This window comes from Hippoglossus hippoglossus, chromosome 12 (assembly GCF_009819705.1).
Source record: "Hippoglossus hippoglossus isolate fHipHip1 chromosome 12, fHipHip1.pri, whole genome shotgun sequence".
In the NCBI taxonomy this organism is placed as follows: Eukaryota; Metazoa; Chordata; class Actinopteri; order Pleuronectiformes; family Pleuronectidae; genus Hippoglossus; species Hippoglossus hippoglossus.
In genome coordinates, this window is record NC_047162.1 from 12,703,013 (window position 1) to 12,725,205 (window position 22,193).

At 40.8% G+C, this 22,193-nt stretch overlaps 2 protein-coding genes across 4 annotated transcripts; one reads left to right on the forward strand and one right to left on the reverse strand.

Moving 5' to 3' along the window:
• Positions 1-150: 150 nt before the first annotated feature.
• Positions 151-4,808, reverse strand: LOC117771767 (prosaposin). Of its 2 annotated transcripts, none has more exons than XM_034602510.1 (10): positions 4,642-4,808; positions 4,482-4,528; positions 3,938-4,012; positions 2,870-2,998; positions 2,671-2,784; positions 2,498-2,578; positions 1,938-2,121; positions 1,359-1,423; positions 1,218-1,277; positions 151-1,030 (listed from the first exon to the last, which is right to left on the reverse strand). In XM_034602510.1, the coding sequence occupies exons 1-9, from the start codon at positions 4,691-4,693 to the stop codon at positions 1,221-1,223; spliced, it is 804 nt and encodes a 267-aa protein (XP_034458401.1). In that variant the 5' UTR covers positions 4,694-4,808; the 3' UTR covers positions 151-1,030; positions 1,218-1,220. The 2 variants fall into 2 exon arrangements, with proteins under 2 accessions (XP_034458401.1, XP_034458400.1); XM_034602509.1 differs by having other exon boundaries at positions 1,213-1,277; positions 4,642-4,806.
• An 8,048-nt stretch (positions 4,809-12,856) lies between these two features.
• On the forward strand, positions 12,857-19,483 carry mpx (myeloid-specific peroxidase). Of its 2 annotated transcripts, none has more exons than XM_034602919.1 (15): positions 12,857-12,934; positions 13,077-13,142; positions 13,250-13,337; positions 13,517-13,692; positions 14,066-14,198; positions 14,668-14,794; positions 14,892-15,098; positions 15,187-15,550; positions 15,959-16,119; positions 16,429-16,687; positions 16,773-16,943; positions 17,045-17,282; positions 17,404-17,621; positions 17,973-18,023; positions 18,574-19,483. In XM_034602919.1, exons 2-15 carry the CDS (start codon positions 13,079-13,081, stop codon positions 19,059-19,061), a joined length of 2,745 nt encoding a protein of 914 aa, XP_034458810.1. In that variant the 5' UTR covers positions 12,857-12,934; positions 13,077-13,078; the 3' UTR covers positions 19,062-19,483. The 2 variants fall into 2 exon arrangements, with proteins under 2 accessions (XP_034458810.1, XP_034458811.1); XM_034602920.1 differs by lacking the exon at positions 12,857-12,934 and adding an exon at positions 17,753-17,790 and having other exon boundaries at positions 13,079-13,142; positions 18,574-18,742.
• Positions 19,484-22,193: the final 2,710 nt, after the last annotated feature.

The window sequence follows — 22,193 nt, forward strand, 5'->3', positions numbered from 1 at the left end:
TATGAGCCACAGAGTGGCGCTGTAGGAGCTTTTCAGATTCATGTGTCTGTGAGATCCTCAACCTCATCCTCAACCTAACGCCTGGTTGGTGTTGTACAGAGAAACCAGCCTGTTTACAAGTTGATGGTGGGTTAGAGGACCACTTTTTTTCACTGTTAATAATTGTTTTAATTATTGAAAGTGAGTCCGTCACTGTGGTTGCTGAATGTGTAAAAGTGCCTTTTCTGCAATGTCCCCAAATATCTGACTTCTTACCTATTTACCCCATACCCCCCCCACCCCCCAGTTTCTCCCCTGAGGCAGCAACTTTTCCCTCTAAATACTGCAGAGTATGATCTGGTGTTTCTCTTTTAAATCCCTCAAATAAAGTGCACACTTGCTTGTGCTCATGGGCTGGGCTTCTGGCTATGTATTCTCTTATTGTATTATATATAACTCTTAATTATTTGTTTAAACAAGTTGTTAGTGGAGGTTTTTGCAACATGTTTTACACCAGACTCTCGCAGTGAGTTCTCTGGCTTTTTGGACCTCACTGAAGATTAATCTGAAAACTGTTGACATCCTTTTTTATTAATGAGAGTGCAGTCTGTGGTCAAGTGGTCTTTCATAGCCCATAATATACATACCTCATTTCACAAAATCTATTGATCATTTCCCTGAGATCTTTATTAAAAATACACTTAATTAAAGCTGATTAAGCAATTCATTTTTTACTCAGTACAAAAATCTAACCAGAAACCCTGATTAACAAAATAGAAAAAAGTGAAAAGTTTACAGATTCATTGTTTAAATGTTAGCGTTTAACATTTTGATCTTGTTTAGCTTGTTTAACGTTCCTCACAACTGAAGTTCACATCATTTTGTTAATAAAATGTTTCAGGCAGAGTCACTGTCTTCTTCTTAATCTACTCTAAATCTACAGTAAGGTCCTAAATCAGTATGTGAAAGAAGTACAGACGATCACAGGTGGTTACAGTTTGATGTTGAAAGATCATTCACGGCGGCGATGACTCATATTTTCAGTCCCGTCCTGAAAAGAGCAGTTTGGAGAGATCTGTAATGTTGCTGTCAATCAATTAAACAATCAAATATTATCTGTACAGCCCATATTCACAAATCACAATGTGTCTCATAGAGCTGAACAAGGTGCGACATCCCCTTTCCTCAAACCCTCAATTGTATGTTTATTAAATTCACCACCAAACTACCCACCTCACATTTTAGAGCGTGTTGCTGTCGAGCGGCTTCGAGGCAAATCTCTGGCAGTAGAACAGAGTCTGTGTGAACCAGGTAAAGAACGTGATCATCACTGATAATTCACAAGTTAATCAACTGCACAATAATCGCTGTTCACTTACTCCACATCTGAGGGCAGTCGAGACGTCTCTGCACCTGTATGTTGTCACAGTGCACGGGTCTGAGACTAAATAAAGAGACAACGAATTAATCATTGATAGACAACAAAAATCAATTTATTCCTGATTATTGATTAATAATCCCTTTTTTAGGATTTTGGACAGTTTCAGCATTTCAGCTTCTGTACCTAATTTGGTTTATTACTGGGATACATAAATGTAACAGCGCCGTCATTAACATTAATGGAGTGTTTCTCCAGAGGAACGTTTGGAGCTGATCAGTCGGAGGTGTGCGTGTGTTTGAGGGCCGACACCTCTGCCGTACAGAACTGTGTAGGTTGTTGTGAGGGAGAGTGAAGGGGAAGAACGTCTTCTGTGCCATTGATATGACAAGATAACGTTGGCTGTGAAAATGATCTCTATCGGGCTTCTGACTGTCAAAAGTAATTTATTACTTTGGGCTGTTTGGTTGAGTATTCTTTCCAAATTACTGGCTGAGCTGTGACTCATTTACTCATAAAAAAAATACCCTTAATTTAAAAGTTCCTAAGCTGCAGTCGTGCGGACACCAAACTGACTGACCTGCCACAGCAGCGTCCTGCCACTCGCACTGGTGGAGGAGGGAGCAGACGGCCCGAGGCGTTGCAAATCTTGTGATTGCGTCCAGCACCGTCTTGCCAAACCTGTCTATGAAGGCCTCGCACTGGTCGTGGTAGGAAGCGGGCAAAATGTGACAAATCTCCTCCAGCAACCTGACCACTTCTGCCTGTTAGAGGAGCGGGACGGACAACAATCAGTTCATTTCATCTGTAGAGCAGCTTTCATACGGGTTGGTGCAGCTCAAAGCTCTTCACCATTGACAGCTGAGCCAAGAATAAACAAAACAAATAAAATTGCTGACACTGAAAAACCGTAAAATTGATTTTAAGAGACAAAATCATTAAAAAAAAACTGCATTCCTCACGGGGGGGACGTGAAAAATCTCCCACTGCGTCACTGTGTACATGAGCAGGATGTAAAATATAAGCGGGCACCTTGATGTCGCACGCCCGGCGTCTGGTGGCATTTGAACGTCTCCGTGCAGCACAAAGAGACACTGTGATCTCACACACGTGTCCCTTCACTGCAGCAGAGTGACTCACCTCCGTCCTTTCTTTAGGCAGCAGGTCCTCCAGCGTCTTGAGGAGGAACAGGCAGAAGGAGCACGCTGACGTGGGCCGCCCCTGACAGACAGACACAAAGAGCGTGAAGCACAGGGAGTTCAAGTTTCCCCTCAGTAATTATAGCTTTCCTTTCAAATATGTACTTTACTCACGTCTTGGCTCGTCACAGCAGCCTGCAGGGCCTGCTCGGCAAAATAGCTGAGCATCTTCTGTTTGTCACGAGACGAGCCACAGAGTCCAATCAGTTTGCAGACCTCCACTGGTTTCTACAGAGAAAGACACGTGACGGTAGTGCAGACCTCTGACAGCAAACTGTTAGTGATTCAGTCCTGACACTTTCCCTGAACTTACTACAAATCCAGTTATTAAGGTGATGGCCAGTGGAAGCATCCTCTCCACCTCTTTTCTGCAGAGAATGGCAACGCTGGGCGGGCCGGGCAGGTGGTCACACAGAGTCTCAAGGCCATCTATCACCTTTTTCTAAGTGAAGACAAAAAAACACTTTTATTGTAGGAGAGGTGCAACATTATCCCCTTCTGCCAACGACAGGCACAGATCAGACGATTGAAGCAATGTAGACTAAATTGTTTTCTGGAGTCTTTTAATCTGGATTTTTAAAACGTGCAGGACAAAAAGAGGCTGAGAAACAGGAACCAATCCGTAAGAGTGGTCAGAAGATATCTGGTCATCTCTTAGTATGAGGTGCAATGAAAGAGGCAGTCGATCATGATGGTGGATCCTGATCGTGGTGGCTGCTGACCATGGACTATGATTAAAACAAGACTGCTTGATATACAATATGTCTAATCAGATACTCTGCCATTACTGACAATAATCCATCGATTCATTTACCTTCCATTATGCTACAAAGTGTTTATTCTAACCAATGCTGCAAATACTCTTATCTTTCTGATGTTCTCCATTACACGTGGCATCTATTGCACTTCTGTCCGTCCTGGGAGAGGGATCCCTCACATGTGGCTCTCTGAGGATTCTACCTTCTTTTTAGTCTGTTAAAAGTTTTTTTTTTTATCCATTGTAGGTTTTATATCATGCACTTTTTCTTGTATTTTTAAACATCACCCGGTGAAAGTTTGTGTAATTGATTAAATGTTACTGAATTGTTTTCATCACAGAACTTAAATCCAAGTTTTCGTAAGTGGTCAATAAGTAAATCTCTTTAATTCATAAATTTTGGGGCAACCTTTCCTTTATCATGTGTTTGTGTGCATGACTGAATGTGGAGTAGTGATCTGATAAAAGAACAGGGGAACAATACTTATTTTTAACCTAATGGAAAAACTATTCAACCACAGATCTTAGCTCTTGAGATACCACAGCGTGTTTCTGAATCTTGGCCACAACATGATCAGTTAGCGAATATGAATTGTCTGGCTTGTGCTCCACTGTTGCTCTCACCTGCAGGTCTGCACTGGAGAGCAGGTCCTCAAGGAGTTCAAATATTTGTGTGCAGTCCTTGCAGACGTCGCCGGTCTGAGTATAAAATCAAAATCACATAATGAAAATATTGTTAATACTTCAACTGATAAGCTCTTGTTTAGTTGTCAATGGCACTTCATGTGGTCAGAAATTGATTCAATATTCATATATTGAGTTTTTCAAGAAATGAAATTGCGGCAGTGTCAGTTCCTCACGATGCAAAACTGAAATATTAAAAAAACAAAGTTTTGTTCTGTAAATTTTTGGCGAAGAGGAAGTACATGTAGAGACTTCCTGATTTTGAACAATGCAAATTTCAATTCCTTCTGAAGTAGATGAACTATGTTTTTTCACAGTTGTTCTTTTGCTTTAGATTTAGTTGCATGTCAGTAACTGCAGGTATTTCGGAATAATAGCGTTTGATTCATATTGACCTGTTAGCATCTGTCTACCTTCAAGACAGGTGTTATGTATGTGAATCATTTTTTGATTTTGTTACCAGAAATGAGGAATCATTACTTACGGCTGTCCAGGCGTCTGGAACACGTTGCAAGGCACCTGCATTCAGAGCTGTGGAGATGAATGTTAACTGTTATTTATTTCATCCCTTTAGTTTTTCACTCTATACTCTCGGCATTAATTCATCTTCTTATTGCAACTGATACATTTTTGCGTTGTCTTACCAAAGCTCTGGAGTCCGATGTAGAGAAACAGCATGAACTGCAGCGCGGCCATCCTCGGTTAATTTCAGGCTTTTTACTTGAACGTCCTGTGAGTGCAGTTTGTATTTCACGTGACCCACTTGCCTCTCGTACTACTTTGATTAGAGCTGTGAGCAAAGCAGAACATTGTTTCCTTTCACTCTTCGTATGCTAATATTAGTCAAGTTTCACGTTCAGTTCCTCAAAATCAAGGTGCGACAACTTGACAAGCCTTATTTGAAAACCTCAGACATGTTCGCTTGTGTTCTGTAGATGCACAGACACACAGTGTAGTTTGGTTTATTAACAGTGATAACTGATGTATATTTTAATCTTTTATCAATAATAATATTCATCCTAATGTTTTTAATGTCAGTGTAATGTATAATCATCACCCTTTGCCCACACTGAAGCTAATAACTTTCACATGACAGACTGATTTCTACAATACACCATTTATACATATTGACATGACAAAGCGTCCCCAATTGCCCCCTAGTGGCTGGATGCTGTATACGTCATAAATCCCACCTCTTCCACTTCAGCAGATTGGACATGGACCAAACTAAAACATCAAATACACTTTTTTCAGAAGGTGGTTCTGTTATTTTAGGTAGTTCTTATCAAATTGCTATATGTTCAAATGTAAATTTTGCAGTAAGTTTGGTTTTAGTTAATTAATTAATGCTATAAAAGCATCGTGATTGACAGCTGAGACTGAGATACCATTGATCAGGGGTGTGTATCGGTGTAGCAGCTCCGCCCCCTAATCGCTACTAAGCAGCCTCTGGCTCCGAAACTGGCAGCGTTTGTATCGGGGATATTTTGGCTTCATTTCTGGATAGTGGGGAAGAAGTACGGACGCGTCCTCCATCTTTATATATCGTCTGTGAATAGGACAAAATGACTCTGCTGCTTTAAAACAGCTCTCTGAACTTCACAAAACTGTCACAGCAACTAGTCAAACAACACGGAGGAGAGAACGTGTTTTATGTGATTTAACCATAACCGGGGTCGTATCAGTCTCTGAGTGTTAACACCAAATAAGAAATCCATTGAAGACCGCTGATTGTGTCCTTTATCAAACTGTTAGCTATCGTTGTTTGTTTTATCCGTGACGTTGCACAACCACGCCTGGAAGTTTTTCTTATTGTTATCTAAGGTCTTCCTGCCCTTTTAACCAAACTGCAACAGAAAAAACTTCAAGGAAATCAGCAATGAGCACAATCTTTGCCTGGATCACATTGACCTTTACGATCAGGAGTACAGTTCGGCGTCAGTGCTTCCTTCTTTGTACCGGTTCAGCTTGAGAAACGGCCCTGACATTTCCAGCTGCCTCTCTCAGCTTAAGGTGTCTTTGTTCGACACATTGCTTTCTTTTTTGTTTTGCAGTTTCCAAACACATTTGCTTTGTTCCACCTAGATTTGCCTCAGTGACCAGCAGGGTCTACGCCTGCCTATTGTGTCATTGCCCTCGAATGTAATGCTGTTTGTCTCTTGTGGAGTTTTACTCAATATTCAATAAGGAGACATTTAATTTGATGTTTCTTTCTATATAATTTGTCATGCAGTCTCTACCTTGGCAGAAACATAATCATACAGAACATATACGAGTTTTAAACAGTTTTTAAAAATGATTAACAAGTGATGCAATGTGAGTAATTGCTGCTTCTCTTTGTTCACATCATTATTATGTGCACTTAATAACTTCTTAATAAGTTTCATTTCAAAGACACGCCCATGCTGGTAATTGTGAGGTTATTTTTTCACTACTTCCTGTAAATACATTTTTTAAGTGATCTGATTGAGTGTGATCAGGCCACACACACACACACACACACACACACACACACACACACACACACACACACACACACACACACACACACACACACACACACACACACACACACACTGCATCTGTAAGTAAACACAACATTTTGTAGTCTCTGGATCTGCTTTCTTACTTGTGGACTTCCTCACTTTGTAAAACCTTGTTGCTTTACAAAACAACCAAGACAGAATTGAGGAAGCTGCTAGTTCATGCACTTGTGCTTTATAACAAATTACAGTTGTAATCACTTTTGATGCAGATAGTCGGTCTAACCTAGTTGTGTTATATTATACACATGTTATACAATTTTACATCAGTTCAAATGCCCAACACTTCAGCCTGAAATAATACAAGTATTGCAAGATGAGAAGTTTTAGTGGTTTAAACTTTAAGCGATTTTGCACAGGGGTTCACTTTGACCGAAAAGAGTGGGTTTCGTTGTATGTTATATATTTCTATAACACAGGGGTCATCATCTACTGTAAATGAAGCATGCAACTGTTTGTAATTTGTAGAATTGATTTGGTGTTCTGTCTTACAGTGAAACACAGAACATAGATTAGTGTATCTGTATAGAGTAGCTTGTGGAACATAAGCTACTCTATACAGAAGAAGGAATGATGATGTGAATCGGGTGTTTGCATCCCTCAGCAACATAATCCAGGAAAACTCCTCCTGGCTGTCCAGGAATTTAGCACGTTTTCATTTTATCATATCAAATGTCAGTCTTTGTGCTCGTCCAGCCTGAGAAACTGCTTCATCATTTTCCTGACTTGACTCTCTGCTCATCAGGGTTAGGGTTAGTTTGTTCCTCCTGTTGCTTCCTTCTGTCAAGTTACCGCATTGTTCCGCAGCGTAGTTATGCAACTGTCATGACCGCTGTCCTGTAGAAACTGGTTATGTCATCATCATCATGGCCTCTTCAGCGGTGACTTCTGTCTGTTTTCTAAAGCTGAGAACGTCTCGTTCTGTGTCAAGTTCCTAATCGCAATAAGATGAGGTTTTCCGGTGAAATTATTGTGGCCGGATTTGGTGAAGAACACAGAGGCTGTCTCCTCTGTACTATGGGAAATGCTGAATTTCTTGTGACTTGTTGCTATTAAATAATATGAATCGATCAATCAATCAGTTAAATTTTGTTTGTAAAGCCCATATTCCCGAATCACAATTTGCGTCGTAGGGCCTAATAAGGTGTGACTGTATCTGTATCTGTATCTGTATCTGTATCTGTCCTTAACCCTCAACAAGAGTGAGGAAAAACCTTCATCCAAACCATCAACGAAATAACAACATTTACAACATTCATGAGAAGAGACAGTGTCAAATATAAATGGAGAAGTATATCAATGTTTAATACAAATTCATACAAAAGAAAAAGTCTGACAGAGATGAAGGGAGCTGTAATGACAATTGTAATTGTAATCAAATTACACTTTATTTATAAGGCGCCTTTTAATGCAAAATTGCAAGATGCTTAAAAATAAAGTTGAAATACAACAATTGACTTAAATGGATAAGACACAAATGAATACCGTTCAACGTTATGTTAAGAAGTTGAAACATTTGCCAACTTTTGTTGTAGTAATTGAAGTAGTTGAATACTAATTGAGGTATTTTTTATAAGTTGGAATTTTTTTTTCTTTTTTACACTGTGGCTTAATGTGGCTGAACAATGTCATGTTTAGCGTGTTTGCATTTAACTGCCGGCCTCTCGGGTTTAAGCTTTTATCTTCCACAAAGTAAAAATAAGAACACAGTCTTATCTTTGTGGGGGTTGCAGTCCAGCTCTAGTTTTGAGAGTTTACTGTCTTAACGTTTATCCCAGAACTATCAAGCTGAAAACGACGCGATCTTCTTACAATGCCGTCCACTGTGTATTTTATTATTTCGCATACCTGACTCTCAACTTATCTTTATGACTGTAAGTAAGTGTGGTTCCTTCAAGGAATTCAAATCTGCAGCAGCTTGGTAATTGCGCCTCGGTGGAATTGTGAACCGATCATAAACCAGCTCAACGTGAAGAGAGCCGATTGCAATTCTACAGAATAGTACTTCCTTGTGTATAGCGAGGAGAAGGGCCCATAGCACATATGGGGAAGCAAAAAAAAAAAAGACTAAAGAGGCGCTGACAGACGCTAATGATAGAAATCATTACCATGAAGTTCATGTGCAGTTGAGTAAACCAAATACCTGTCGTCACAGTTATTGAAGGTGAGATTCCATGACACAGTGAAACTGTTTTTTCCAATCTCAGTTACCTTCTGCTCATTTGTCAAGCTGGTACTTTTTTCTCTTCATGTGTTCAACTTGTGAAATCAGCTGTGCAATCTGCACATGGGCCGCTTCCTCCACAAAACCAGTTCCTTGCAGGTGAATTTTTTTTTTTTTTTTTGCGAAATTGAATTCACCCATAACAATAAGATACTGAAGTGTCGTCGCAGCGTCACACTGATCTGGGAACGACACTGATTATAAAACATTTAGTGCTGCCAAGGAAATGTCATCTGTGAGATCTAATCTGTGCTTTAAAGAAGTGTATTGCATTCACTTGAAAACTTTCCGAGATAATTCTCTTTTTGTTTTGTTCAAGTGAATGCTATACGCTTCTGTAGCGCTTCATGTGTTTATCTGACAAACATTTTTGAGAATTGGCCAAAGCGTCTGCTCCGGGTTTCTGTGGCGTTTGAACGGATGTTGAAAAGCAGATGTCCAGATGTTGAAAGGGATGGAGCTCAAATATAACCTTTCGAAACCATGAGCTAATAAAGTTCAGTTTGAGTTGTTGCTTACTGGAGAGATCTGCTCTGTCATAACAGAGTGGAAGCCATGAGAGATGAAGTATTTCCCATAATTCCAGGCAAATTTGTGAGGTTTCTGTAATAATTTCCCTGCTTTTCAAACATGAATTAAAAAATGAATACAAAAAATAAGAAACAATCCAGCCCCAAAATACCACAGACTGAAACTAAATCTGATGCCAAGACCCACTAATGACAAACATGTGCAAACAATTTAGTTTTTACATCTTTGATATCATCATCATCACCATTATTATTATTATTAACAACATTATTATCAACGTAATAAGCACTGTAGCCTCACAACAGGAAAGTTCTGGGTTTGAACCCGACAGTAAGTTTCCCTCAGGCCTGCTTGCTGTGGTCTTCTCCTGGTACTCCAGATTCCTCCAACAGTCCAAAAACATGCTGCGAGACCGAATAGTAGTTTGTCTCCATGTTGTCCCTGTGGTACGCTGGCCACCCGTCCAGGTTCCAAGCCAATGTCAGCTGGGGTTGGCTCCAAAATTCCAAGGAATGTCACTATACACATTATAGCAAATTGTAGAATGTCTCTAACCAGGCTTTACTGTTAAATGGTGTTTAGAGTCACTTTAATATTCATCAATTGTTTATCCATCGGTAAACAAAAATCGAATAACCCTTTGTGTTGCTCTGCTGATCTTGGAATCTTGGCTTCAAACTCTATCAAGTAACTCCACATTTTGTCCTTTCAACAAAAATACCAATACAAAGCTAAAGAAAAACAACCACCTGCAATCAAATTTAAACTTAAACGCCACTTTTTATTGAAGATATTGTAACTCAATGTGTATAAATCCTGTCCATATATCCTCTGATTACGCCTTCTCTTTTGAATTGATTTATATGATTAGAATGATATAATAATACAACTATCATATATGAAACACTCTGATGAGAAATAGGACAGAGTTTCCTGGGTGTTGAAACTACTGTAACCATTGACAGGATCTGGGATGATGTCTTACATTATTGTCTCCAGTCCTCTGTTTCCTTATTATGTTTATAAAGCAGAAAGTTCCTTGACCCTCAACTTTCAATACTAAGTCATTGTTATCATCAATGACTCAGAATCATTGTACAAGATAGCTCTGCTTGCCGGGGAATTACAATATCTACCAACACAGGGAGGAGGGGTTGTAAACGCCACAGCCCACTGAGTGACCTAAACAACCTCCGATATTTGAGTTATTATCAGTTATTAATGATTAAATGTTAATGCCGAGGACGTTGCAGGATCATTGCCTGATTGTAACAACAGAATTTCCCCATAACGCGCTTTCAGCAAATTCACATGAAAGTTCTAGAACTAACCCACTGGGGAAGTGTGAGTTGTTGCCAAAGCCTGAGATGGACCAATAAAGTTTCAGCCATTGCTGTTTACCTCTACTTCTTTATTTCATTTAAAAAGGCAGCTGGACGGGTCTCGTGCAACTCTCTGTTGATGTTGCAAAAAGGGCGAGCATGAGCTGACGGAAAGCATATCTATTAAATCTGACGATACCTATTGTTCAATTTAAAGTTTCGTTTCGTTTGAAGTAACAGAGGATTCCCAAACACTCAGTCACCTGTACAGAGACTAATTGCAGAAGAAACAACTATGTCCACACAGGGTTAGGGTGTTTCTACAGAAGGGAAATGCAAGTTATTTATAACAATCTATGACTCAGTTTTCATTCGTGTGCTTGAAGTTGCTTTCACTTCACTTCAACTTCACTTTTGTTTTAATAAATGTTAAATTAAAAAAGAGGTAGAGTGCATGTAATATCTAACCCTACGTTGGGCTCAGTAGAGTGCATACCTCCACCAAGACCAGTCCCCTCAAACTTAAAAAAAAAATATATATATATACAGTCAAGCTGCACCAAATTTCACACACACATAGATATAAGTTCCCTAAATGTGCCTGTTTGTTTCCATCAAGATCCGTGAATTATTCCCTGGGAAAACAGTGAAAATGTCAAAGAAAATGTCCTCATGATCTCGCAATGTTTAAGAAAGTGAAAAAAAAGATCCTTTCTGAACCGTGCAACATCCTTCCAACAAGTTTTGTGGAAATCCGGTCAGTTGTCCTTCTGTAATTTCTGCTTGCAAGCAAACAAATGTGAAAACAGTCTGCACAATAACATTTGATAGAAATAGTTTGGGAACAAATGTATTTATTAATCGACAACATCTCATTTCCCTTTAAAAAAATGTTCACGCTTCAGCTGGTTAAGATAATGTTTAAGTGATTTAGCCGGTTGGTCAGTGGGATAATGGATCAGCCTGCCAGGAGATTGTGAATTAAATGTGTTAATCAATAACCATCATTGCCAATCAGTGTGCGATGCTGGTTTTTCATTGTTATCAGTAACAGTAAGTAGGTTATTGCGTGTCACTTTTTTTGCAGGTAGTTTGGGTGTTTTCCCAGCGTCTGTTATCCTCTATCCACCGGGCTCCGATCCCAAACACACACAGGTTTCCTTTTAATTTTATGTTTGACCGTACATCGATCTTTCTTTTTCCTCATTGCATTAGGGTGTTGCACACTTGCACACAATCGATAACTTATTTACCTACAGTAAATTTCTCTGCACTGGTTGAACTTTAACCTCAATCACCTCACTTTGAACCTGTGATTAGGGATTTCTGGCATAAACCTCTCGGAGATTGAAAAATACTTCCTTAACCTTAGAAAAGAGTGAGAATTGCTTATTTTTCTTTTTTTTTTCAAAGAATTTCTCAAGTTTACCAGCTGCTATGTTACAACACTGCGGGTCATCAGCCACAACATGACAACATCTGTGAAAATCCGCTTTTAAAAAATGAATGAATGAGGCCTCATAAACTTCTCTCCCATGATCATTTCTCCTGGTGGAAATCAGTCATGTTAAATATAATGAGTCAAAAGAGAGAAATGTAAGAATTAAGCCACAAACATGTTTAGAAGAATAAAAAATCAAAGATAAAAAAAATAAAAATCAAGAAAAGAGAGGCTCTTGGGTCAGCAAACACGAACCATAACATCTTCCCACCATCTCTATTTCCCTCATTTAACTTCCACCTCTCTATTGTTGGATATCTAATGGGATTAAATGTTTTCCAAAATATTTAGAAAGAAAATGAAATATAATAAGTATTATATTTATACTATAATTTACAGTAATTATATAGTCATGTCATGTCTTTTAGTCATGAAAAGAGACAAAGATGAGGCTTCAAGAAGAATGCAACATTAAAATGTAAATTAAAGTCAGAAATCTGCTTAAACACACTGATATCTGAATTAATTTAATAATGAATAATACATTTAACAAATTATTAATTTCATAACAAAGAAAAACAAGTCAAATAGAAGATAAAATTTTTTTAAAAAAACCTAACCACAATCCTGCAAAATTCCCTTTAACAACTGCTATTGTCAGTCAGCCAGTGACGCCGGACAATGTGCATTGAGAATTTCCCTCTGTGCAGAGAGCAGGAAGAAGGAACTCCTCTTTACTGACAGTAGCCTCACCTGGACGGCCCAGGGGCAAGGCCACTCTGTATATAAGGACTGAGGATGACAACACCAGACACAACAAATCCCAGAGCTTCTCAAGCTTCACACCAACCTTCAGAGGAACCTTCATAGACACAGGTAACGAGATTCTTATTTCAATTTTTTTTTTAAATATTTTTGCAAACATAATTAAAACTTAATTTACACTCTGGTTAAGAAAAAAAAACGTATGTGCATTTGGACAAATTAGGTAAATTGAGTTTTTATTCTTTGGTTTCAGAGATGTTTCTCCCTGTCCTTGTTGTGCTGGGCCTCTGCCTGGTGCCTGGTCACTCCAAACGCACAGGTACACGCTGCGTCCATCACTCTACAAACATGTTTCTAATTCGCCCCAAAATATTTTCACTTAAATGTCTGATTCTTTTGTGAAATGTGTCGTTGTTGTCCTTGCAGGAGAACGTCTGGGCAGTCCTTTCCTCCAAAACTGTTTTAAGGAGGCTAAGAAACTTGTGGATGATGCGTATTTGTACTCCAGAGAAGAGTGAGTTCATTTTACAATACTGGATTCTCTTTCTAAGCATCATTTTTACATTGAAGGACTCTTAAGCCAATTCATTACAGTGTTTCTTAAACTCTCAAATGTAGGAAAAAGATACAGGACCTCTAATGCAGACCACAGGTTTCACTTGATTGTAACCCTGTGACCTTTTCCTCCTCCAGGAGTCTGAAGCGAGTCCGCAGGGACGTGGTGAGTCCTCACGACACCCTCCGTCTCCTGAAGCAGCCTCGAGGTGAAACGCGCTCGGCTGTGAGGTCTGCAGACTACATGGCCCAAACCCTTCGTCTGCTGCATGACAGGGTGCATCGTGTGCACAAGCGCTCGCTCAACGCAACAGGTCTGACAGGCAGCAACTACACACAGACACAAAGACGACACAGCAATGTTTTTCTGACAGGCAGCAGCTACACACAGACACAAAGACGACACAGCAATGTTTTTCTGACAGGCAGCAGCTACACACAGACACAAAGACGACACAGCAATGTTTTTCTGACAGGCAGCAGCTACACACAGACACAAAGACGACACAGCAGTGTTTTTCTGACAGCCTTTCCTGGTTTTCTTAGAGGCTCTAAGATCTACTGTTTCATGACGTGGTCACAGTCCAGCACTTCAAAGATGTAACTGAAAACCAGATATGTGAAGTTGGCAGACACTTGCGCATCAACGCGGGGATTCATGAAATGTCTCTTTCACCATTTTTCCAGACTTGCTCAGTGAGGACGACCTGAAAGATCTCGTCAGGATAACTGGATGTGCGTCTCGGATCCGCCTCCCAGAATGCCGCAGCACAGCAAACATCAACAAGTATCGCACAATCACCAGCGTCTGCAACAACCCGTGAGCAACTTAGGGAAATTAGGGTTCCTTCCTCTTTTTCCAGACATGTTAAACTCTTACCTGCAGATTTTTTAAATTTACTATTAACACACATTTCAAAAGGATTTTTAGACAAAGTTTCTGCAGCATCATCTTTGGTTATGACTGGTTTAACAGTTTTCTACATAATATTAAAAAACAACTGTGTAGCTTCTTTCCAAAAGGCACTTTGTGTTGGTTGAATAGGAACTTGGCAGGAATCAGATGATTATTGTGACAGGTTAGAAGATACACTGCTGCTTACATGCTTGTGAAATGCACCTAAACATCTTGGGCCACTGACCAGAGAGGATGTGTACACTTCCGTGGGATGTCTCAAGCGGCGTTTCCAAACATGGACGTTTCTGAACGGAAAAACCGGAGTCGAATTCCTTGTATGTGTCTGCATACATGGCCAATAAAGCTGATTCTGATTCTTGTTTGCCTTTAGAAAAAACCCTCGCCTCGGAGCCTCAAACTCCCCCTTCGCCCGCTTGCTGCCTGCTGAATACGACGACGGCATCTCCCAACCCAAAGGCTGGAACAACCGCACGTTCAACAACTTCCTGCTCCCACTGGTATGACCGTCAGTCGCTCACCTCGATTGCCCCACTTAAAACGTTGATTTGAAATGAAAACACTTCTTAAATGAATGAACTCCTCCTCCGCTCGCAGGTACGACTGGTGTCCAACTACATCCTGAGCACAACAGATGCAGCCGTGGTCAGCGACAGAGAGTTCACTCACATGGTGACCTTGTTTGGCCAGTGGAACGACCACGATCTCACCTTCACGCCCTTCTCCCCCAGCATCCGCTCCTTCAGCAACGGGGTGGACTGTGAGGAGAGCTGTGAGAGGACCGAGCCATGCATCCCCATCCCAGTGGGTTTCAAACCTGAAACGTTCCAGATGTTGTTCTCTCTAAAAGATTCGCTTCATGACCTTTTGACCTCCCTTTGCAATCAAACAGATTCCTCCTGGTGACCCTCGGCGTCCTTACTACCCCAACAACTGCATGCCTACGTTCAGGTCCGCCCCTGCTTGCGGAACAGGATTCTCGGCCTACAATTTCGGCGGAGAGCCCAACAAGAGGGAGCAGATCAACGCGCTGACGGCCTTCCTGGACCTCAGCCAGGTGTACGGCTCTGATGACAAGCTCGCCCTTTTTCTTCGTGACCTCACTAACAATGGCGGCCTATTGCGCGTGAACACGGAGTTCAACGACAACAGACGTGAGCTGCTGCCCTTCCATCCCATGGAGGTGAACATGTGTGCCACGCGCAAAAAAATCACCAACAACACAGACGCCAAGGAGGTGCCCTGTTTCATTGCAGGTTAGTCGAGATGCAAGTTTGTTTGTAAGTAAGTTTGTTTAGATAAGTAGTTAGTTCATGCTTTTAGCAGAAGTTTTAGCTGCTAGGTTGTGAAAAACAGTTTATTTTGTAACTTTTTTGGAATAATGTCAAATCTGTCTTCATTGCATTAATTATAATTATTCAGAAATATTAATGAACCTATAAAAACAATGACAAATGTCAGGAAATTCACAGTAAAGTGATAAATCTGGTTATAAAGAGGAAGCATGTTATGCTAGATCCAATACAGCAATTAAAATGTTCTTAATAATGGGTTAATCCTGATCTACCAAACATTAATAAAGGGAACATGTACTTTAACTCATTTACACCCCGTGAAAACATTTGAATCTGACACCTCATGTTTGCTGCATTGCTGCCGTGAAGGTGACGTGCGTGTGGACGAGAACATCGGGTTGACATCGATTCACACGCTGTTTCTGCGTGAGCACAACCGACTGGCCCGGGCGCTGAAAAGACTGAACCCACACTGGGACAGTGAGACGCTCTACCAGGAGGCGCGCAAGATCATGGGCGCTTACGCGCAGGTTGGTCTTTCTTTTAAGTCCCTTCCTAAAATGGACTTCTACCAAATTTGTATTTTAATTTTATTTATTTATTGGTAGAAGTACCTCAGAACAGACTTCTACTAGAAAGACCTTTTTAGTTGTTGCTATTTACAGTTTATTTCATTTCCGTCCTTTTATTTGATTTGTGTCTTGCTTATTGTGAAGCACTTTGTAGCTGTGTTTTGAAAAGTGCTATATATTGAGTTTATTATTATTATTATTATTAAAATTTATATATCAGCATCTCCAATGTCTGTGTCTGAAATCCCCTCTCTCTGTCTTTCTCAGAAGTTTGTGTTCAGGGACTATCTGCCACACATTTTGGGCGACCATGCAGTTCAGACACAGATCGGCCGTTACCCCGGCTACAATCCCAATGTGGACCCCAGCATATCCAACGTCTTTGCAACAGCAGCTTATCGCTTTGCCCACTTGGCCATCCAGCCAATGTTATCCCGTCTGGATGGAAACTACAGGGAGACTCGTCAGTTCCCCAATGTGTCCTTGTTCAAGGCCTTCTTCACCCCCTGGAGAATCGTCTATGAGGGTGAGCTGCACAGAGGGAAACTGAAGCATCACCTTCTAGGATTCTGTCTTAAATGACAAACCTAACATTTATTTGATCTGCCCAGGTGGTATTGACCCTCTGCTGCGTGGTTTGATCGGCCGCCCCGCCAAGCTGAGCACTCAGGATCACATGATGGTGGATGCCCTGAGGGAGCGGCTGTTCCAGTTTGTGCAGGAACTGGCTTTGGACCTGGGCTCTCTCAACATACAGAGAGGACGTGACCACGGCTTGCCTGGTACATCACTCACACTGATTCTCATCCTCCCATTCCCACTCTAACCTTTCATCCATGCCTTAATTCCACTCATTTGTTTGCTTTGTTGTTTACTCCTCCAGGCTACAACGCCTATCGCAAGCTCTGTGGCCTGTCTCAGCCCAGGAACCAGGCGGAGCTCGGGCGGGTTCTGAAAAACGGCAATCTGGCCCGGAAGCTGCTGAAGCTCTACGGCTCCCCCAACAACATCGACGTCTGGATGGGAGGTGTGGCAGAGCCGTTCGTGCAGGGTGGCCGTGTGGGGCCTCTGTTCGCCTGTCTCATTGCAAGACAGTTCCGTAGTATCCGCCAGGGTGACAGGTTGGTGGATAAATAATCAAATGCATGTAATCGATGCTCTTCATTTCAACAGATTTAGCCTGGTACCTGGTTAACCTGGTAACTAAACTTTCTCGTTTCTTGTCTCTTTTGAAATTGTCAGGCTGTGGCACGAGAACCCGGGCGTGTTCACCGCGAAACAGAGAAATGCCCTGAACTCCGCCTCCTTGTCCAAGATCATCTGCGACAACACCGGCATCACATCCGTCCCGGCGAACGCCTTCAACGTCATCTCGAAGAGGAACCGGCTCGTCCGCTGCAACCACATCCGAAGCGTGGACCTGACGGGGTGGAGGGAAAGACCCTGCACCAACAACTCAGGTGAAACAACATGGTTGCTAACTTTTTTAACCTGGGGAAGATTCTTGTTCTGACTTTAACCTGGTGTATTTGATTCTACTCTAAAAACCTGAATGAAAATCCTTCTTCATGTGTGGTGTTTGATGTTACAGGCTCAGGTGTTAGCTGTAATGAAGTCGGTGGAAAAGAGGTCGGTTTAAGCACTAACAAGTACTACAACTGCACATTCAAATCAGACATTTAACTTTTTGACATCTTGGTGAAGGTGGTCCTCACTCCAAACCTAAACATTCATGTTTTACTCACCAAGCTTATTAAAAAAGAAATCATTCCTTCAATTATGAGACTGAACGTCATCTTCTTGATCCACAGGCTGTGATCCAGTCGAATCCTCTGGACAGACAGGGCCTCCTGGACAACGAGGTAATCTCTTCACTTTCTATGTTTATATCTTTTTATTTATGAGATGTCTGTAAAGCAATTTTGCAAAGAATATGATACATTCTGATAATATTTTATTTCCGAATGTGTTGTTTACAGCTGAAACACCACAGGATGCCTACTTTAAAAATTGACATACAACAAAGATCTAATATATGCTTTTCTACTATATCTTGGCTCAGATCATGAGCTGTAATGCATCATTTAAAAAATTATAAACACAAAAGTTGTTTGCCCCCATTTGAACTATGAGTAAAATGTCCCATTTGTGGTTTTATCAAAAAATGTGGCTGCATGATTCTGGATCTGTACAAAACTGGCAGAAGTAAATCAAAGCAATTAAGGCGAGGGCATTTGTGTAGGCTGGCAACAACAAGGCAATTCAAAGTGCTTCAAAAGACAGTGCTGCAATTCAGAAAATCTGAAATGTATTTTGCCAAAGACGATGTTAAGATGAAAATGAAAAATCTATGATAAACTGTATGTTTTGTTAGAAGTTTTAAGTTTTATAAAAAATTGTGTTTGTCTTCAGGTGGAGTAGGACGTAGAGGCCCGAGGGGCCGGAGAGGCCCGATAGGACCTCCAGGCCCCCCTGGTCCTCCAGGCCCCCCTGGTCCACCATCACTCGACCAAAATGCCACACTCCCGCAATCTGCCTTCTCTGTCATCCTGGGGGTGTACAACCCTTCCGCTGAGAAAATCATTCATTTCCGTCAGGTCATCTACAATGACCAGCACCACTACAGCACGCAGACAGGCCTGTTCACATGTGTGATACCCGGTGTCTATCAGTTCAGCTTTCTCTGCACGGCCTACGGCGCTGGAGGTGTGGACCTTATGCGCAACAATAAGCTGGTGCTGCACAGTTTCAAGGTCTATCACGGGGGTCAATACTTGTCTACCGGGGAAACGGTGCTCAAGCTGGTGAATGGAGACACAGTGTGGCTGGAGGCTGGAAACAGGACCATCAGCCTGAGCAACAAAAGCTTCTTCTCAGGACACCTGCTCTTCACTATGTGACACAAACACCTCTTCTCCTGACTGAAACGCCTTCAACACACCAGTGGTCTGTCTGCTGTGGGATCTGTCTTAATTACTCTGCCTCTATGCACTGAACTTTTATTCTTTTTTGCACCCTTATAATATTTCATCCTCTAGTCTGTGGCACACCATACAACTTTACACACGTTACTGAAAGATTACGTATGAACAAGTAGCTCAATGAACTTAAAATGTTATACTCTGTTGCATGCAGTCTTTTGGAACAAGGTATTCATCTGTAGACAATTTTGAAGGTGGGAATTATCAGTATTATTATGAATATTTGATGCACAGATGCAATCGAGGTGGGCCTTTGTCTGCAAGGTTTGTTTGGCTGTCACTTTCTTATCTGTTGTATTTAGCATTCAATAAACAAAACCGTAGAAGCTAAGCTTCAGCAACCAGTGTGTCGACATGTTCTTATTTACAAGACATCAGGAGTGACTTCATGAACTTCACAGAGATCACAGAGAGAAGAACACGACCTTAAAATATATTCATTGCTTTAAAATTGTATATAGGACAGTATGAAAAGTACAGGACAAACATACACAGTATAATGGCCTGAGCTCCATTAGTGCAAAAAGTACAAAACTATATTTTTTAATCAAATGTATATTGGTCTAAAAAGACACTTGGTCTGCTGGGATTTGGAGCCTGCTGTCAGTTCTCTTAAGTAAACAATAAAAACAGGATGTACTGGATGTCACCTGTAGATGGAGCCACTCTTCTTTTTGGAGACGGATGAAGAAGTGACATAACTGGTTCATTCTAACCAATATTCTTTGGTGCATTTGATGCATTTTTCCTCAGAATCACACCCTGATTCTAGCTCAGTTTGTTGCACTGATGTTCTGTCTCTGTCCCCCAGCTTCATGCTAAATTAACGTTTCAAACTACGTCAACAAACAACAAATTTAGTTTTTACTCTCTTGTATTCTTAACTACTGTGCATCTTTAAAATGTCAAATTTGATTCATAATGAAATTGCTGATGAATATGAATTCCTTCATTCATTGCCTTCATCATTGTTAACAGTTAAAGTTGTTGGGAGGCTACACTCCATGAACTGGATGTGGGCGGGAAGGACAGAAAAACGAACACGCTAACATTTACACCTGTGGTCGACTGCGTGTCTGTTGTGCGGCCCACCTGGGCTGCATGTGTTCACCCTGCAGAGGCAGAGTGTCCACAGGAAGCAGAGGTGAACGTGGGATGAAACGTGCCAACAGGAAAAGAGTGAGATTCAAAATCACGCAGAGTGCTGACAGCAGAGTTTTTAAAAATTCATTGCACTTTTTGTTGGGATGTGATAAGTGTAAGATTTCTTATTTGTCTGATACTAAAACTTTAGTGAGTCACTTAAATTCAAAGATTTTGTATTAGACAACCTGCACAGTGTCAAGTTTGTCCCAAATCCTCCAAAAATCAATAAATGATAGGAGACAAATGATCACAAATGTAGGTACCACTAGCATAGAATTATCAGATTCTGCAGGTCTTTATCGATTCTTTCAGCACATTGTTTCGGTTGTCCGGCCTAAAACATTATCTACAACAGGGAGCTGTTTTGCCTTTTTTTGTTTTTGAAGTGAGCGTTTTATAGCTGGTGAACAAAGTGAAGCATTAAGCAGCTGATAGGCCAGATATTTCCCTCAGGAAGTGGTGGAGACCAAAAAAGCAAAGCACATATTGAACCTAAATTTTCCGGGATGCCAAGAAACATGATAAAAAAGTTAACAATTTACAAAGTGATGATGTGTTTGGGTGTTTACAGCTTGTTTCTGCTGCCTCCAAGTGACTCAAAAAATATTGCAGATTTAAAAACACATAATTATACACAGTGACTTCAGTATTTTGCACCGCGTCCGCCTCTCATTTCCATTCAAACATTGAAACAGTCAGTTCGAGTTTCAAGGCTTTAACCAAACAACCCTGACTTACAGTTTAATTTATGTGTTTAGTCAAGGACACAGCTTATTCTATTATCGTCTCGGTAAACAGAGGGATATTTAGACTGTGTATATCACCACTATAACATACAAAACTACAGTAACATAATTCAGATCACTGGATTTGTGGAGAATTGAAAAATAAAAAAGTACACAGCACAATGTAAAGTTGAGTGGATTGTGTCCAGATAAAGCGCTCCTCCTCCTCCTGCTGGCTGCCGAGGCTACAGTGCATGTGCAGAGTGCCACGTAGTCCACCAGACTATGTGTGTGTGTGCGTGTTTGTATGAGGAGTGAAAGTGTGTGTGCGTGTGTGTGTGGTGCAAGCCCCAACTTGGTGATCCAAGAGTAATGGAAACCCAGTATTTATGAAAGTGAATATTTGAATTGTCTGTTTCTGTCATTGAGTTGTGAGCTGAGCTGAACCTATTTAAGGAGGTTGAGGGGAAATGTAGTATCTGAAGGAAATGTAAGAATGAAAATCCAAGAGTGTTCAAACCTGAAAAAGAGATCAACAGAAGCGAAGATATTATCAGCGTGTGGTATTTAAGAATAGGGATTCTATGTCGGAGTGCTGGGAACAGATGAGAGAAGCGTGGTTTTAGGGATGTTTGTGGTCCTGTTTCACTGTGATGAGCTCATATAAAGGAATAATTAAATGCAAATGGCAACAAAAGAAGAACTGGAGAAAATAAAAGGAGTTGAGCCAACATGCAAAACAATACAAGTATGGATAAAAAGAAAAACTATTTCAAACTGATACATCTAAAACTCATTTAAGGAAAACAGAGCCACCAATGTTGCATAAAAGCTTTTATATCATATCAATAAGTGCTTTAATGCTAATAAAGTAGGTTTAATAAAATATCTATATTTACCTTAATGGCTGCCTAAATATAGGCTTCAAATCTCAACCGTGTCTGCCAGAGGTTGACTCAGTGATGGCGCAAAAGAATTGGTGTTGGTTTTATGGTAAATTTAGCATCATGAAAGGATGGAGCACTTTTTTTCTCCTCTTTATGACATGACTAATGCAGGAAGCCGTGTCACTACTTTCCCTCCCTACTCTGCAACCCAGACGTGGATGTATTCAAATTCTTTCAGCTCATTCGAAATGCCCCAAAAATCAGGGACGAGGGTGAGTTCCAGCAACGTGGAC

Bases quoted from the DNA above. Each gene is read 5' to 3' on its own strand.
- mpx (XM_034602919.1), top strand. From the start codon at position 13,079: ATGTTTCTCCCTGTCCTTGTTGTGCTGGGCCTCTGCCTGGTGCCTGGT. The intron at 15,551-15,958 runs GTTAGTCGAGAT...GCTGCCGTGAAG, and splicing joins GGTGCCCTGTTTCATTGCAG to GTGACGTGCGTGTGGACGAG. The intron at 16,944-17,044 runs GTACATCACTCA...TTACTCCTCCAG, and splicing joins ACGTGACCACGGCTTGCCTG to GCTACAACGCCTATCGCAAG.
- LOC117771767 (XM_034602510.1), bottom strand. From the start codon at position 4,693: ATGGCCGCGCTGCAGTTCATGCTGTTTCTCTACATCGGACTCCAGAGC. The intron at 4,529-4,641 runs GTAAGACAACGC...TCATCTCCACAG, and splicing joins CATCGGACTCCAGAGCTTTG to CTCTGAATGCAGGTGCCTTG. The intron at 2,122-2,497 runs GTGAGTCACTCT...CTCCTCTAACAG, and splicing joins TGCCTAAAGAAAGGACGGAG to GCAGAAGTGGTCAGGTTGCT.